The sequence below is a fragment of the Paroedura picta genome, chromosome 6 (genome assembly GCF_049243985.1).
Source record: "Paroedura picta isolate Pp20150507F chromosome 6, Ppicta_v3.0, whole genome shotgun sequence".
NCBI lineage: Eukaryota > Metazoa > Chordata > Lepidosauria > Squamata > Gekkonidae > Paroedura > Paroedura picta.
In genome coordinates this window covers 20,224,759-20,244,053 of record NC_135374.1, presented here as the reverse complement: position 1 = coordinate 20,244,053, position 19,295 = coordinate 20,224,759, and the positions used below count along the sequence as shown (strand labels likewise).

The window sequence follows — 19,295 nt, the reverse complement described above, 5'->3', positions numbered from 1 at the left end:
GACAGAATGTTTGGCTTGCTTGGAAAAAAACACGTGATGGTAAGTTGCCCTCTTGATCAATCTGCGAGTGCGCCAGGAGACGTACGGCCATCTGATCACGGTGCTTGCCTTTCCAGGACCAAAAGATTATTAGAAAGAAAGGAGGAAAGGGGGGCCATGGAGGAGTGTTTTGTTGCATGATGTCCTCTTCCAGACCAGCAGCTTGCATTGGAGAGGTAGTGAAGGCAACTAATCATAACAACCCCACCCACACGAACTACCTGCGCTAGATCATTTGTGTTACAACAAGGTTTGTTGGTAACACGCCAAACACACTGGGAGAAAGTGCTGTGCGTAAAAGGAGGTAAAAAGAACTGGTGCTAATTGTGAAACAGCATGCATAAGCTAAAATAAGGTCAGGGGAACGGGAGAAAGGCTTACCTAGCACGGTGTGAGTGGGTGGAAGGCAAAAGAAGAACAGGTTTTTGAAATAGTTAAATAGATTATATGAGCAAGCAGCTAATGGCAAGGCTGGCTTGCAGAAAGAAGGAAAGGGGTTTGGGGAGCTGATTAGAAAAAAAAAAGGGATCACAAAAAGGACCCATTTGCTTTTGTGGAGATCTTTGGATTGTAAAGTTACTTCATGGTACATATGTGTATGCGGTTGTGTCCTAGCACTTTTCCAAGAAAAGCTTTCTGACAAGAAGATGTCTAGTTTTTAAAAATCCAAGATTCAATAGCTGATATGCTGTGCCCCCTGTATGTATTACCCACTTGGACCTGGTTTCATTTCTTCTTTCAAGTTAATAACGTGCCAGTTTGAGAGATCAAGTGCCTATTTTTATAACCCCAGGATATTTTTTATCCTAGGATAACCCCAGGATATTTTTTATCCTGGGGTTATCCTATTCAGTTCTATACTGACATCCTGTATCCAGCATCCCCTTTGATGCCACCCCATTAATAGAAAAGAGCCAGAGTCCAGAATCACCATAAAGACAGACACAAGTTCTGGCAGGATATGAGCTTTCCTGAGTCACTGTTCACTTTTTCAGATACTGATCTGAAGAAGTGAGCAGTGACTCATGAAAGCTTGTACCTTGCCACAAATTTTGAAAGTCTTTAAGTTACTACTGAATTCTTGCTCTCTCCTGCTAATACGGCTGCCATTAAAAATGGGCCAAGAAGATCTCCTCTTCTCCTTTTATGTGAATCCTCATTGATCCAAGGGCAGTGGATGCCAAAGTGCTATAGGTATGGCAAGTGTCATTAAAAGAAAATGGAATAAACTCCTATAAAATCCTTTGTCCACATCAAATCAAAGTGGCAAATAAAACCAAAAGCTTTCAAAACCAATTGTGCTGTAAATTCAGAATAATATACCTTTGGAAACAGAAACTTTACCCCATTCGTTCCATTTAAAATTAAGGGAATGTAGCAAATCAACTACTAATACTACTAATGACAAATCCTAAATCCTTTTCTCATTTACCCTATCCCCTGAAAAATAAACTTCCGATTTGAAATTGTTGGGGTCGGAACGACTAGGAAAGGAGGAAATACGTATCTAAATTATTTGGAAAAATAGAATGGCAGCTCAAGAAGCTCTGCAAGTTACGGAAGCACCGTAACTCAATGAGAGAGCACTTCTTTCCCTTTTGCATGCACATGGTCCTATATTTCATCTCTATCATCTTCAGTTAAAGATTCTGGGTAGCAGATGTGGGGGAAAACCTGGATCCTGGGGAACTACTGCCAACTAGGGTTGTGTGTTCCAGTGCACTTTGGCAATCACTGAAGCCTGAAGTGGCCAGTGCCACAGCACAGAGGGGAGGGGTGGCACCCCTCCCTTCTGTGCTGTGGCTCTGGCCACTTCGGGCTTCAGTGATCGTGGAAGCGGACGAAGCCAGAGCGCACAACCCTACAATACTGAGCAAGATTCTGCAATGGCCCAAACTGGTATGGATTGATTTAATATGTTTGTAGGTTTTGATGATGCCATTTCTTCTTGGTATTGGCCATAAGGTGCACTCTGGGAAGAACTGAAGCAAACAGCGTATGCCAACAAATAGATTACTGCAAAACCTCAATGAGCACCAAAAGAAAATAAAGGGGGGGTCATACTGGCTTTTTCTTCCCATTGAGGCAGATCTGTTGCTTTTGGAAGAATCATCAGATAGTCATACACTGGGTAACAGGAAGCAAATTCATAATCTGTGCCCCAGAGAAGCCTAATTTTTACTCCATCTGTCTTGGTAAGTAGTCATAATTAATTGTAAATAGGTTTTGCGCAGATGTACAGCTTCCTGACTTTCCAATTTTTTCCTTAAGTTGTGTGTGTGTGTGTATTTTACAAGGTTTTTTTTAAGATGATGATTTGTCATTTATCTTAATCGAAATACTGAACACTAACTTCAGTTAAAATTATTTAACGTTGAATAAGGTCAACAGAACCATAATAATGTTTCCAGAAAGTACGAATCAAAAGAAATTTCGAAAGAATACAATACCTAATAGGAATATGTGCCTCACTGTCTTGCTCCTATTTCACTGTCTTGCTCCTTTGTAGAGGGCACACTTAAAGAGAAAAATGTACTGTTGGTTTGAAGTCATGCATATTAGAGTACAGCGGGGATACTTCCAAATTTAATTTTAAAACTGGCTGGTTTGGGGACATACTGTCACTAAAACAGCCTAGGTATGTTCTCATGATTTCTAGTTATGATGTGTGGCAAGGGGCATATGTATAGATAATGTGTCCCCTGTCTTCTGACTGCTTGAAACAGATAAGAAGTATAGTGAGCTAAGAAAACATTGTGTGGGTCCTAGAGACCATACTTCTGCCATCCCTGGTTTCTTGTAAATGGGAGCACCGTCATGGTGTGTAACTGGATATATACTTCTAAAGACAAGCTGACTATGATTCAGCTGATTCAGCACTTGGTCGGCGTACATAAAACTGGTAAGGTGAAAGCCTCATTCCATCAAAGGTGGTGGGGTGGGCTTCCAAGTAACCCCAGTAGGATTTCAAGCAAAAGGATTTGAAACTCTTAAAATGGCAAAAGACAGATGAGAAGCAAAAGTAAAAGGTGACAGAGATATAAATCAGAAGTCTAAATGCAGCATCCCGGAGGCTGGCATATAGAGACATAGAGAACTCTTAAAATAACCAATGCAAAGAATTAGAAGAGGACAACGCAGAAAGTAGAACAAGAGAGCTGTGTCTCAAGGGCCAAGAAATCAAAGGGAAATTCTAAGCACAATTAGGCGTGTTGAAAGATCAACATGGAAAAACATTAAATGAAAAGGACAAAATAAAGAAAAGATGGAAACAATACACCAAAAAACTGCTCAAAAGAGACGAAAGGATGACAGATCCCTTCTAAGAAGAGTCTTCTGATAAAGAAACTACTGTTTTAGAAAGTGAAGTGAAAGCTGAACTGAGAGTATTTGGGAGAAGCTAATCACCAGGAATTAATGGGCTATCAATAAAGCTATCCACAGAAACAACAGAGCTATTCCACAGAAACAGAATCTATTAAAATTTTAAATAAGAATATGTCAACAAATATGGAAAACAAAGCAATGACCCACAGACTGGGTCAATTTACATTCCAGTTTTTTAAAAAGCAGATGTCAAAGAATGGAGCAATTACCGGATCAGTGCATGAATTTTCTCTCATGAGTAAAGGGATGTTCAAAATTTACAACTGTTCTCATATATGGAATACAAACACCAGATATTCAAGGAAGAGGCACTAGAGATCACATAAAGAACAAAGAAAGAGCCAATGGCCAATGGCCCATCCAGTCCAACACTCTGTGTCACACAGTGGCCAAACCCAGGTGCTATCAGGAAGCCCACCAGCAGAGCCAAAACTCCAGCAGCCCTCCCACCGTTGCCCACCAAGCACATTGTAAATTTATGCTGGTTCCTGAAACACTATGGAGAATTTCAGGAAAAAATCAGTTTGTATTTTATAGATTACAGCAATGCTTATGTATACACAAGGCCAGTTCCAGATGTTTTTTGACATGCCATGAGCACAGAATGCTCAGGGCCCAACCTACTATGCCCACAATTGAGACCCCTGCTGAGGCTGTGATGATCACTATTTGCACTGCTGGGCAGCCCAGATATCTAAGATAAGGTGACCAGATCTTAACATTGGTAAAGTAGGACACCATTGACCGGGGGGGGGGGGGGTCTTGATTAAAATTTGGTCTATATGGAGCAACGAAAATTTTCATAGAACGCACAGAATACAAAAATAGTATTGTAATATATATATGTTTTACTTTCAACATAAATACAATTTGCCAGGTGCCCCCAGATGTCCCTCCAAAAATGGGACAATCTGGTCACCTTAAGCTAAGAGCACAGGAAGCCGCACACACTTGAAATGACTATCAGGCAAAATTCAAACCAGACTTTAAAGGCGATTACCAAGCCCTGGAGTCCTGCTCCAAAGGAACTTTACTCACATAGAAAAAGTGCTTTCAATATCCAAGTGGAGCTTTCTGAGCATTCTTCAGCACCAAAGCTCTCACAGCTGGTAAGCCAAACTGCTGCTGAGTTTCCTAAGCTGATTATCTTGTTGGCTGCAGCTGTCAAAAATGTTGAAAGAGCCCGGGCCTGTATCAGGTTCCCTTAGATACATGTAAACAGCTTCTGTGGGCTGTAGCCCTAACTTCACTGAAGTTATACAATGAGTTAGGATATATGTCATACTACCTATTGAAAAGTATACAGCTACAAACCTTTAACAAAGATATCAATTATTGCTGCCCAGTGGTTTTGCACTCAAAAGGTTGCGGGCTCAATCTCTGTTAAAGAACACAGGCATTGGTTAGGAAAGACCCTTCTTCCCCTCAGAAGGACTGCTGCCCTGGCCACATATAAGACAGCTTCATTTGCTAATGATACACATTTATTGTGCTTGATAAACTAGGCCATCATCTGCGAAAGATCTTAATGTGATAAATGTGTTAACCCTTTATCAAATTTTTGGTCACAGATGCAGAATTGAAGAAGAGTTGGTTTTTATATGCCGCTTTTCCCTACCCGAAGGAGGCTCAAAGCGGCTTACAATCGCCTTCCCATTCCTCTTTGCAGAGAGGGAACACTTTGCAAGGGTCTGCATGCATCTCTAAATGTGCCTTCTAATGTGGGCATATTCCAAGCAAAATCAGGATCATTCATGCCACAATATTCCCCATCACTATGCATGGGTGTGAAAGTTGGATAACGAAGAAAGCTGACAGGAAGAAAGTGGATTCATTGGAAATGTGTTGGGGGACAGTTTTACAGCAACAGCGGACTGTTAGAAATGCAAAGAAGGGTTCTAGAGCAAGTAAAGCCTGAGCTCTCCCTAACAGTTAAAACGACTAAGGCTATCATTCTTTGGAAACATTATGAAGAGACAAGAGTCACTGGAAAAGACAATAGCGCTACGGAAGGTTGAAGGGAGCGGGAAAAGTGGAAGACCCAACATGAAACGGACTCAAGAAAGGAAGCCATGGCCCTAATTTTTGCAAGACCTGAGTAATGCTGTTAACAATAGGACATCTTGGAGTTAGTACATAGGGTCACTGTAACACAAAAACACTCATATTGTTTTTTAATGTCAAAAAGTAGACTATTTTAATATTTGATAGTTTGTTGGAGAGAAAGAATCAAATCTGGCATTTTCTGTTTTCTCTATCACAGATCACATGACGGCAGAGAGATTGTTCCTGGGCAAGCGCCAGTACGGAACAAGCCTCCCGCAGTCACCCGGAGGACGCAACCATCTGCCAAGGTTGTCTGTTGGGAGAGGGAAAAAGCAATTTGGAAATAAAGGGCCATTCGTCTTGGGATTTTAAATACCTATTTAATTAGCCCATGAACACCGAGATGCATTGTAAAGGATCATTTAGCTGGATCTATCTTACCCGTTATATACACTTTCTAGTTGGACTGGTTTCTGACCAAGAAAAACTACTACAGCCAGTTGCCTACTCATCTGTGGAAAGCTACGGTTCCCTTGGTCATTGTGAAGAGAAACTTTTGGAACCTTGGTAAAAATTAAGCTAACGTTTTAAACATTCTGTTTGTTTTCTATATATATTAACACTAGGGGCCAAGAAATTGGCATTCAGGATTACAAGGGATGCTAGATTGGGGTGGGTGGGGTGGAAGAACTCTGCAGATGGCCTCCCCCTAGGACCTGGAAAGGCTGCAGGCAGCTGTTATGTAACTCACACAGTAGGGATCTGCAGCCTCTGAGCCTCGGAGGGAAGTAGAAGGAGGAGGGGGGTAGTCAGAGGTGGGGGACTGAAGGCAATTGCCTGGCCGCTGGACAGACAAGCACGTTGGTTGGAGGAGGAATCACTCAGGGGTGGGATAGCCACCCTGAGTGGATGTTAAGCACTGAGTGGCACTTAAGCCATGAGACATGCTCCTCCTCCAAGACTTTACCAGAAATATATGTAGAACAGATAGGTATGAGTGGACCAGCAGACTAGTAAAAACTTCTATGGACTAGTAATTTTAGTGGGCTTATTGGCAAGGATGCATTATTAGAGCATCATTGGGACTATCAATTATTGCTTTCAAAGCTTGAAAGCCCCATGAAAACAAGTTTAAGGGAATCATTTCCTGTAATGTGTCATTAAGGGGATAATCCTTAAACTGGTCTCTAAACTGCTTGGGCTAGCAAACTAAGCCCCATGCTGGGATAGCTCAAACAAGCTGACTTTACCAATGTCAGGCCAGTATAAATCAAGCAGCAACAACAACAGGGACTACAAATATGCAACACCTAGAATAGGCCAGGGAAGGAAAATCGCTTAGTCAGTGTTCTAAACACACAAAGCCCCACATCTCACCCTTGGCATTAGTGTAAAGTTGTTCCAGTGAAAACATAGGCATAAGAATAAACACTTTCACTAACCCAATGAAAGTCCCCTTGCCTGCCTGTCCCCATGGGCATGGAGCAGCTTAGGATACTGCCAATGCAATCCTAAACAGAGTTAAACTCTTCTACATCCATTGAAATCAATAAATTTAGAAGGGTGTAACTTTGCTTAGTATTGCACTGTAAAGTTTGCAACCAGTTTTAGCTCTCCAGCCATAACATTAGGGTTACCAGATGTCCTCTTTTAATAGGGCATATCCACTTTTTTGGTGACTGTCCTCTTTCGGGTTCTTAAAAAAAGCTGATGGAAAAAGTCTGGAAGGTTAGGAATACTCCTAGTTGTAGCAATTACCACAGCTTAAATAGTTGGGGCATTTAAAAGGAGATTTGTCATAGTGATCCCTTGTCTGAAACAGTCTCAAAACAGGTCTACTGTTTTCCTTTTCAAGATACGGAAGCCCTAATAATTTCCATATATTAGATGGCAAGTGTTGTTGTTAGGTGCAAAGTTGTGTCCGACCCATCGCGACCCCATGGACAATGATCCTCCAGGCCTTCCTGTCCTCTACCATTCCCCGGAGTCCATTTAAGTTTGCACCTACTGCTTCAGATGGCAAGTGGCATGAGGCTAATCTGCCAGGCCCTCGAATCATGCATCCAGCACTGAGGAGGCTTTCATGAGTGGAATGCTCTATAAAGGGGACTTGGTACAAAACGAGAGCACACACTGCCAATGCAGAATCCTTACAGGTACTCCTCCCGAGGACACAAAAATCTCCACTCATCTAAATAGGAATGCAAAGAAAATACATTCTTGACAGGTAAGTAAGGGAGGGAGGCTCCTGTGCCTCAAACTTTGACTGCTCCAAGTGTTTCCCCACAATGCAATTGGCTATCTACTTGGTTGGACAGTGCTTCCTCTCAGTTGCTAGCACTGTCCCCCCCCCCCCACCCACAAGTACACACTGTAAGTATGCAGCTGCTCCTATATGCTGGTAGAACATCAGCATGATAGCATGGCACATGGCAAAGGTGGTCAAATGCTCATGACTTCTTTTGCCTTGCAAGATCAGATCCCCTCCCTCCAGCAGCCCAACAGAAATTCCAGTTGCAGTAATGACAAGTACTACTTGTACAAGTATTACACAGCTATATTGACTCAACTGATGAAGCTACAGTGTAGGAACTCCCCAGAGGGAGACTAAGAGGTATAAGAAACCAGCACCTAGGCAGTTCCACGCTCTCAAATTTGAGCAGAATGCTAGAGCCCACGTGTTGTCTTTTGCTACTGATGAACGTTACTCATTACTATTGTGTTTCTTTCAAATTTTTGCAGGCAGCTCTATAAGTGTAGTGCCCGGGCCAGACTCCATTTACAGTGCAATGCAAACCACCTGCTGAGGCTACAACTTGACAAACGGCAGGGAACGTCTATCAGTGCTGCAATGTGGTCCCCAGCTATTACTCTAACCTGGCAACTGCACCATGCCAAATAGTTTAATAGATAGTTGTTCGACCAGAACAGCTGTACTTATCACGGCTGTGTCCGAAAGGGACACTTTGACCTTTGATTCAGCAATTTGTTGATGCACCTTCAAGGGCACAGGAGTCTTAGTAGATGAAGAGAATTGGCACTCCCAAGGCTTTGACTATAGAGACCCAATCTGGAAGCTGTTCAATAAATACCTGGATTGTTTCATAGCTCCCTGTGTTAGTAGTACTTCATAAATAGGGATCATTACTAACCTTATTTGTCTTCAGCAAGGGACATACAACAGGAGATTTCACAAAGTTATTCTCTAGTAAAAAGGGAGGGGGAGGCTCCCTCCTTGAGTACTTCTGCTGGTGTCTGATAAACCAAGTCAAATCAAATCTTTTGTTGGCGACTATAGGCCATCAAAAATCCACAAAACAGGAGAAGAAAAACCAAAACACCGCAACTCTAAAAATAAGTATATCCAAAACACTTAAAAACATACATCTCTGCTACATTCCAGAACTGCTAGGTAAAGGTAAAGGTATCCCTGGTGCAAGCACCGAGTCATGTCTGACCCCTGGGGTGACACCCTCCAGCCCTCCAGCGTTTTCATGGCAGACTCAATACGGGGTGGTTTGCCAGTGCCTTCCCCAGTCATTACCGTTTATCCCCCAGCAAGCTGGGTACTCATTTCACTGACCTCGGAAGGATGGAAGGCTGAGTCAAACTGCTACTTCTGTCAAAATTTAATAAGAACAGACCTGAAAGGAGAAACTAGATCCAGTGGTCACTTTTTGAGGATGTATTTACTCTTATTTTTCTTGCAGCTAGGGCAGAGTGCCACTCTATGAGAAACAGATAGCTCAGTATCTGATAGCAGGAAAATTAATTTGTCTGAATCACAATTTATTTATTTGAGAGATTTATATACAGTGAGGGTGCCTCACTGTGATGTCTCAGGGCATTGAAGATATAGAGATTAGAATTGTATCCTGGAATTTATCCCTGGGGTCTGTAAATAAGGGACAAAAGCCAAAATGTAGTGGGGAAGATCCTCTACTGAACTTACACAAATGCAGATAATCTGTGCTATAGGTCAGGGGTAGTCAACCTGTAGTCCTCCAGATGTTCATGGACTACAATTCTCATGAGCCCCTGCCAGCAAACGCTGGCAGGGGCTCATGGGAATTGTAGTCCATGAACATCTGGAGGACTACAGGTTGACTACCCCTGCTATAGGCTGTTTAAAATAAGGGCTATTGAAAAGCTCTGTTGACATAGTTTAGAGGTGTAACACTGTAAATGCTGCTCTGACTTTGTGTGTTGTGATATCTACCAAATAACAGATTCTCAAATGATCTTTATCCATTTGAACCATGGGGCACATTTACTTTGAATGGTTGAGGTGGTGTCAATTGAATACCCATTCCCTCAGATCAAAATTAGTCCCTAACAGGGGTAGATCAGGGGTAGTCAACCTGTGGTCCTCCATATGTTCATGGACTACAATTCCCATGAGCCCGTACCAGCAAACGCTACAGGTTGGCTACCCCTGGAGGTTGACTACCCCTGGAGTAGATCATCTGGGATGTTGTAACAGGCAGAGATATATTACCGAAAAAAGCAGAGTGTGCTTTAACTTTAAGTAGCAATTGCTAGTGACTTTGATGACTAAGAGAATCAAGGCTGATTAATATATTCCCCCCACCCAGGATGTTAGAATGGCTAAATGAGTCCAAGCTCCGCTAGAAGAAAGGACAAGCTCAGCTCTCATCAATGCTGCCAGAGTTCTTTGTGGTAGATCTGTATGATGGGGAGGAGATGAAGAACAAGGATTGCTGTGTGGTATGGCTCTTAGGAATACAGTGGAGAAATGGAAGTTCCATGGGGCTGTCTTCTGCAAAGAAAGCTGTGGAGGCATCTCAGTGGAATGCCTGTGCTCCCTTTCCTGTGCTTTTGGTGTTCAAAAGGGGAATGGGGTGCTTGTAGGATGGGATCTGAACCCACATCAACACAGCTTACAGGAGCTGTGGTATTTACAGTGTTGCCACCGGGCCTACACTCCAGTGCCATCAACAGCAGAGGGCATTTTTTTCTGTGAGTGGGAGCAGGGTGACATTAAGGAGTCATGCATCAATTGGCTGCTTCCATTTATGGCTGCCACAAGGGCACTGACATATGCGCCATGATTTCTGGATGTGAATGTGGTCTGCAGATTAGAAGAAAAGTTGGTTCTTATTATGCTGCTTTTCTCTACCAGAAGGAGTCTCAAAGTGGCCTTCCCTTTCCTCTCCCCACAACAGACACCCCGTGAGATAGGTGGGGCTGAGGGAGCCCGGATATTACTGCTTGGTCAGAACAGCTCTATCAGTGCTGCGGCGAGCCCAAGGTCACCCAGCTGGCTGCCTGTGGGGGTGCAGGGAATCAAACCTGGCTCGCCATTTTAGAAGTTTGCATTCCTAACACCACACCCAGGTGTAGTGGTAAGTGCTACCTCGAGACTAAATTCTGATGTTCACATTATTTTGGTGCTCTGGGAGCAGCACTGTTCCATCTTGCACTGCCAACAATAAGGTAAGAAGAGAGGACACATTACAACTCCACTCCATGGCAGTGCCATTTCTTGGGAAACTAGGTTAATGCTGACACAGGGAGAGTTGCGACATAGTTCCCTTCCTATGTGATCACTTTTCCTATGACCATCCCCCTGGTTATATATCACAAATGTTGGGCCTATCCATATTATTATGATCACCTTAAATGGGTATTGTCCTCACTAGGACCAACTATTTACTATGGACTATAAGATTTCCTCAGTGTCTCCAGTGGAATAATTGTGTTAGAGATTTCTAGAAAAGATTTGAAAATAACAATACAGCCTCCTAAACTGCCCAGAAAAATATGAATATGTCCTTTTCAAATCTGAGACAAGCTGCATGATGCAAAACCAAACAATGAAACACTGTGCACAGTGTAAAAGAGGGAGAGGAACTGAATTACAAGGTGTTTTCATGGAAGTAATAGCAGATATTCTGTCACACAAAAGGTATTTCAGAGCAAATAAAATATCAGAAGTGAATGCACACGCCTAACTTGGTTAGGTGAAATAAAAGGGTTCCTACCCCTCCCCAGTTGAAATCACCATACCAACATTGAGTTGTAAAATGCTGGTCAAGCTTTTATATACAAGATGAACAAGGGCAATATCGATTTTATATCTCACAAAACCGTCACTGTGTTGCAATCTGTTTCTATGGCATAGAAAAGAATTCTAGTCCTTCTGTCTCAGAGTAATCTTGTCCTATGGACTCCAGATGACATGGAAAGCCATGGCTTGGGCTAAACACAGTTTTAAACATCAATCATGGCCTTACATTCCTACCTTGTTTTCCATATATTTCCATATGTTCTGCACTTCCATTCTCTGGAAAAGTTACCTCAAGAAATAGAACACTAGCTTCAGCTATGACTTTTCAGTTCAGGTTTCACTGCAAATCCTGTTTAGTACAAACCATGACTGAACAATCCCTATCAAAGTTACCTCACCCTTAAAGCCTCAACACCAATAACATTCGCTAACTCTGTTAGGAGACTGGGAATGACACCGGATCCTACCCTCTTGATGGAAACAAACTCAGATCAGTAGAGTGGCCAAGAACAGATTTCAGACTTAGTTGGATTCTGGCTGATCTAGCCACAATAATCCATGTCACAGTAATATTAAGGGTGGACAACTCTAATACCCTATTTTGGTAGATTCAGGTGGGTAGCCGTGTTGGTCTGCAGCAGCACAACAAAATCCGAGTCCAGTGGCACCTTTAAGACCAACAGGATTTTTTCAAGGTGTGAGCTTTTGAGTGCAAGCTCTCTTCCTCAGACTAAATGAAACAATGGTCATAAGCGTACAGATATAAGGCAAAGGTAAATTAGCAGCAAATTAGTAAACTGTGTCATCTGGCCTAATTTGGATATTATGATACAATTTACTAATTTGCTGCTAATTTACCTTTGCCTTATATCTGTACGCTTATGATCACTGTTTCATTTAGTCCGAGGAAGAGTGCCTGCACTCGAAAGCTTATGTCTGAAAAAGTCTGGTTGGGTCTTAAAGGTGCAATTGGACTCAGTTTTTGTTGCCTTACTTTGGGCCTACCTGAAAGCTTCAACAAGTACAGAATGCTGATGCCTGCTGGAACATGAGCCTTGTGCCAGTTCTATGGGCACTGTAATGACTATCCACCTATTCCCAGACTCACTTCAAGCCCTTGGCTATTCCCCATGAAGCCTTTCATAGCTTGTAAGAGTGCCCCTCTCATTGTGCTCCAGTAGGGCAACTACATTCCTCCACTACAGGCCTGTTTCGGGCCCCAATTTGCAGACAGGTCTGGATATTGAGGCGAAACTTTATTTGCTGTGGTTCTGGAATGATGGAATGGCTTTCCACGGGATGTCAGGAAGAGCCATTGCGAGCCTTGTGGCACCACTGTACAGCAGATTTTTAAAAAGATTTTTTAAGCCAGAAATTTCCCCAGATGGATGTACTAAATGATCATGAATTATGTATTTTTGAGTGGGTTACTGGTTTGAGAGTTTTTTAATAGGTACTATTATGATTTATATAACATTGCACCCTGTTGCAAGCTCCTTTAAATATATGCACTAATCACTGGAAGCCCTTTTTGGACTCTCTTAAAACTACTGCTTTATATAACAGCTTCTTTTTTGGGTAGTACGCACTGTCATACTTCAAGGCTGGATGGTTTTAAACATAGCATTTGTATACAAATGAAAAATGCTTTAAATAAATACAGAAATATATATCCCAGTCATGATGCAAACAATATAACTAAATAACTAGAGAGCGTTAAAGGTGCTACAAACTCCCTTATCTCACCAGTTAGGCTCCGATGCCCAGTTTGAGAATACAAATATTTTACAGTGGCACTAAAAGATTCTTGGGCTAGCTCCTGTCGTTGAGATGGAGGCACCAACAACCTTGCTGCCTTTCCTCCTGGCAACATGCACATTGCTTCAGAGCACTGGGTACTTTTTGCTTCCCAGGAAATTCCCCAAAGTGATGTTCAGTCCAATGTGCATTTGGTAAACCGATACCGGATAATATTTTCCCTCCCATCTTGGTGGGTGATAAAACTGGAGCAGCAAAAAGCACATAAAATACATTGGGGATTTCTGACAATATATAAAAAAATAATCAGAGAACAATGACAGAGAACAGAGCCCAGCTGAAGGTGGGGGATCCCTTCATGAGCTCTCAAAAGGGAATGCAACCATCTATGTCTCTTATGTGTCTTTCTATGTATGGTCAACAGCTATAGTCAACTAAAAAGTGACTGCCAAGTCCACTAAGATACAATTGCTCTTGTGTTTTCTCACCGTAAGGAACTTATAAGTCTCTTTGTTGTGAATGTTTTTAGAAACTCGTGGTACTTCAGGAGGCGGTATTTTTATTGCTAAGTACAAAATAGACTACCACCACCATCATCATCATGATTTCAAATGTGCATGGAATTAATCTCCTATAATAAACAGGATTTTTTTTTTAGTATTCCCTTGAAGGTTGTCTGTAAAGTTGGAAACAGGTGTATCATTGGGTAAGTTTTCTGTGCACCTGTAACAGGCTTGGCAACAAACTTTAGTCACTGTTATAACACTGGAGTCGACAGAATTAAAAAAAAAATTCCCGTCTATCTATTTTCAATGGTTTTATCCTTGGCATTTTTGTAAGAAGTCCCATTGTGTCACTTCATGAAGTAGGGTATATTTTAATTGATTTAGTAATACAAATATATGTTTGGTTGCTAGGCAACTGGATCAAATGACAATAATATACATGGGTTATACTAGAGTATATATACATAAAATCTGCCTTTAAACTGATTACCGTTTAATTCCTAGCACGTAAGGAACACCATTCTTCTGTAACGTACCTCATTGCCACATTGCTGCCATCAATAACTATAGGTCTCAGGTTATCACCATCCACTGGCACATCCTCCTGAAGGGGAGAGTCAGACCTCTGAGATTCAACAGAAGATGCTTCCCGCATTATGCTAGTAGTAATGTTACTTACACTCTGGTCCGTCTCAGTTTTATTTCCAAGTTTGACAAGTTCTCCCAGTATATCATTGATTAAAGCATCAGTACCAAGCTTATTCAACACAAGTTGAACCTGCTCTTCAGAGTAACCTAACTTAAGTGCAAACTCCAGTTTGGTTTGATATTCTTTCACCACATCGGGGGGTTTCTTAATTTCTTTAGATATTATATGGACTTCTTCCAGTTTAAGGTCTTGCAAGATTTCATCGTGTTTCAGTATATGTGGTACCAGGCAAGGAGATCGGCACAGTTGTCTGTGAGTCTTCGGTAACACACATGATTCTGTTCCAGTGGTGGTCGGTTGCTCGGATTCGTTCTCAGAATTCGTGCTCTCATCAGAATCACAACTGGAGCTCCCGGTTTCTTCAGAAGTCTCCTTGTTGGCATCCTCCTTCCTAGAGTTAATTTTATCCATTGTTGGTTTCTCTACCATTGACCAAGGTGCAATGGCACTTATCTGTGTCCCAGCACTGTCCTCATAGAGGTGGCCTAGGTCATGCCCCAAGTGATCCTTCAAGCCCATGAAGCTGCTGCATGTACTTGACTCCACTTTGTTGGCTTTCTTGTATTCCTGAATACAAAATATTCTGCGATCCTAAAGAAATAATAAAGTTGGGACCAGTTAGACATTGTTTTATTTAGAACTGCTATGGCAATTTTCACAGGATGTCGTTTATTAGCCCTCCTAAGGATGGGTGCGAAATGCTGATTTGTTTTGTGTGGGTTTTAAATCACTCCCATGGTGAAATCTATAAGGAACCCAGCCGAATGAAAGGAGTTTGTCAAGCTTCAAAAATTAGTTGTGCCAAATTACTGCTAGCTTCTGACCCTTGGATAGGTTTTCAACCAGATGTCAAGGCCTCAAGCCAATAAAGCCTTTTAAGCCTTTCAGCAACAGGGCAGCTCATTTAATGGCCATGGACATGTAATCTAATCATAAGGACAAGGACTTGTACAAAATAATGGGCCATATGTCCTGAAAGATGGAATTAAATTTCTGAAAAGCTTAGACTATTATAGCAGGCCAGAAGTCTTCAAACGTCTATCATTGATTATGAGTAGGCATATTGAATGCTTTTCAAAATACTAAGGCAGGAAGAGACTATAGTTACAATCCTAAAAATGACTGTTGTGGGAGCAAATCCTACCGAACAGACTTGAGCGCAGGATACTGAATACGCCTGCTAAGGATCGCTCTTAGGAGGTAATCCATGACCTATGGAAATGTTCACGCATTGATGCATAACATATATTTGTTCCTAAATTTGCTAATGCATGATGGATCTTCATGATAACTGTTTCAATAGCTTCATAAATGGTGATATGCTACTTCCTTCTCACATGTAAAAGGACAATAAAGTTTTAAAGATTTACACAGTATCTAAGATTATTCAAAACGTATTCCGATATAGTTGGTATTATTCTATGGCCGTTATCAATCTAGGATATAATTCTGTCTGCCGCAATAATCAGATTGCTCCTCTATTTATTATTATTGATTGATTTGATTTGATCTAGTCTTAGTTAGCAAGGTGTCTTTGAAATACACTATTCAGTACAGCTTTATAAACCTTATAATTCAGATCACAGTATTCTGAAAAATACCTTGAAAGCAAACAGACCCAAGGATGCCAGCTTCTGTTCACACAGCTTCAGATGTAAGTCACACAAAGATGAAGCCCTTTAAAAAGTTACAGTCCATTATTCTTGTTTGCTTCTTTTAAACAAGAACTTTTTATAAAGACAAAATAACTGCCATTTCAGAAATGTACCAGTCTTCCTTCCTTAAATGGTGGTTAATAATCTAAAAACCCTATATCAGCAAGATTAGATATGCAACAATTCATAAACTAACGTTTTCACCAAACAGGGCACATTTTGGTATCCTTAGTTCTGTGGCTGCAACGGCTGCCACCCACCAAGAACTGCCTGCTGATATGCAAATTTTTATTCATTTCAGGGGTGATTCACACAAAATTTTAACTGTGTGCAGCCTACAGAAGGAGAGCAGGATTCCAGATTTAAACGAAAGTATTTGACATCCTTGCACTGGACACAAAACTTAGGCAGAATTATCATATTTATTTGGCTTATATACCGCCCCTCGCTGTAAAGCATTTGTAGGGTGCTTTTTAAAAAAGGATATTAACACATAGGCCCGCTGGAGCTATAAACCCTGGAGAAAAAAAGCAGGACATAAGTATCTAAAATAAACATGGTTATATAAGTACACTGCTGAACACTGTGTAAAAGGTAAAAACATTTTTTTGTCCCAATCCAGAAAAGAGAAAAAATATAAAGGAATAAACGTTGGCTTAGCCACTGTCTTTCTGGCTGAGGTCCCATATTGGGGGGGGGGCAGGGGGGAATCCCTCAGCATCTAGAGCTTTGGTGGGGTACAATGGATATTCATTGCCACTTGCTGATTACCTGGAAGGTCGTATCCCAAGCACTCTCCCCTAACCTCCTTTCTCAACAGGTGATTAGCCTTGTCACAGTGGACAATGGCTTTCATCTGTTCATCAGAGAATATCTTTACACACAATAATGTACGTTCACACCACTGCCCCCCATGAAGGCAAGTAGACTGGTACCAACAGGTGTCACAGAAATATATTTCCCACTCAAAACACAGGTTTAGATCATTGCCAATTAATAAAGGGTTCTAAGTGTATTATGGAAAACTTTATACTGCATCTACCTGCAATACGTGTATGTGATAACATGACCCGCCCCCCCTTTTTTTCTACCTGAAAAAGAATTCCAGTCTTCCTTTTGGGTAAATACATTAGTGTCTAGCTTATTCTATCCAGTAGTGACTCAGGGTGATTAATGGAAATTTTACTAAAAAGATCTGCTGCAAAATATCACACAATCACGGCAAAGTAAAGTACTTGGAACAGAAGGGAGAAGTGTATCATAGAGTTGGAAGGGTCCTATAGGATCATCTAGTCCAATCCAACCCCCTGCAGAATGCTAGAAACTCACAACCACCTGCCCACCCACAATGACTCCAATTCCATGCCCAGATAATGTCCCCCAACCCCCCCCCCCACAGAATCCCTGGCCACTCTGGCCTGCAGGAAATTCACCTCCTGACCCCAAAGTGGTGATTGGCATTCCCTGGGCATGCAAGAAAAAAAATGTTTTACAGAACATGTTTTAGGCCAACAAGGATTATTTATTTATTCAATCATTATTTAATGATTTCCCATCTTCTTATTTAATCTGTTCCCTAATTTTTTGCAGTCTTCTAATGGCTCCCTCTATTAGCATTTTTGCCAAGGTTTTAAATATTAGTTCTAGAAGTTACATTTTATTACCTGGTACAGTACATGTTACATTAACCAATTTTTTTCACCCTACATTTGGAATCTGAAATCCCCAACAGCTACTTGCTTGTTAATCAAGTTTAGTGGTACAAAAGCCATCGACTCCAGTTATTCCTTTCAATCCCCAGTAGTGTTTAAGGGATGTACAGCTGCAAAAGTACCTCTTAAGTCAGTGTCAGTGGTGAGAGAATAAAAACCAGTGGTTTGACTTGATAAAAATGACTTGCCTCCAAGTTCACGCAAACAATGCTACAGCCCAAAGGAGGCAAATTCAGGAAGTAAAGCTGGACAACACGGTGATTTACTAACTATGGCAATTCACTCATACCCCCATTGCCACTAACAGATCACAACAGTATCCTAATAAAAGAATACAGTTCAAAACCCACTCTTTGGCTGCCTTCTTAAAAGTAACACCCCAAAAAAAAAAAGTATCTCAAACAAGAAAAACCTATGGAAAGCTATGTTGCTTAGCAACCAGCTTTTCGTTGCTAGGATGCGCCCCTTTAACAAGCCATCATGAATGCTAGTGCAGCGCAAGAATAATTTGGTAGGAACAAAGCCTATGAAAAAAGACGAGGACTTAAGTGCGTCTGGTATACCCTCAAAGAACAATGGAGCTGCCAAACCAATCTGGAAGCTCCGACATCATTGTTCCGTAAACCCTGCAATCTGCTCTGACTAGAGGAAGTATATTTAATGGGCAACACTTTTAAACTGGGCTGGAAAAGTTTAGGGCAGCTCACGGATTGCAATAGTAATAACAGAGAGATAATGGGTCACTCACCGAAGCCATGCACTGTGAAATGCTGCCTTGGCAGTGAAGATTACCCTACCTGGAAGCAAGGACAACTGGTATAGTTGGATGAACTAGCATATTTATTACCAGGGAATTGGTGTTTTTTTGTTTGGCAACAGAGGCAGAACAGGAAAGGAAGCTGATGGTGTCAAAAGTTATTATCACTAGAGAGGCTTAATGTATAGAGATCTTACTAGAGGCGACCGAGGGAGTCACTGGTTATTTAGTGGGAAAGTACACAGGACTTACCAAAGGATGGATTGTAAGCCGCAGTTTCAGAAAGACATTACAAAAAAGTTCTTTTAATTAATGTTTAAATGACAAGCAACGGAAACATTTGACACAGCACAATTTCACACTGCCTTACAAAAGAAACAAAGAAACTGTGTTTCATGAAATGCTTACTTTTTGGTCTCCTTCTCGATTGGGAATAAACTTCACAGATTACAGTGGAATATACTTTAAAGCATTCTTAAAATCAGAGCCTGATCTTGACTGAACATTAAAGAGAAGAGGTAAAAGAGGTTCTCAAAATGAGCAGACAACGTTATGGGTACAAGCACAGCACTTCAAGGCCGTTGTTTTATTTAACACCCACTGCAAATTAAAAAAAAAGACCTGATGGGTTGAAAATACATGGCTTGTATTTTCAAAATATCATTCCTATTAGCATATAAGTAGTCTACACTTAT

The 19,295-nt window shown here is 41.4% G+C and overlaps 1 protein-coding gene across 6 annotated transcripts in view; it reads right to left on the bottom strand.

The window, feature by feature from the left end:
* ZC3H12C (zinc finger CCCH-type containing 12C) overlaps window positions 1-19,295 on the bottom strand; it is a 58,621-nt gene that overhangs the window by 13,124 nt on the left and 26,202 nt on the right. For 3 of the 6 annotated variants that reach the window (XM_077341619.1, XM_077341618.1, XM_077341620.1), the window contains 2 exons: window positions 16,078-16,153; window positions 14,304-15,067 (listed from right to left, as the gene is read on the bottom strand). In XM_077341619.1, coding sequence (XP_077197734.1) covers window positions 14,304-14,995 — 692 coding nt within the window. In that variant the 5' untranslated portion in view covers window positions 14,996-15,067; window positions 16,078-16,153. The remainder of the gene's footprint in view (window positions 1-14,303; window positions 15,068-16,077; window positions 16,154-19,295) is intronic. The other 3 variants (XM_077341617.1, XM_077341616.1, XM_077341621.1) reach the window with 1 other exon arrangement.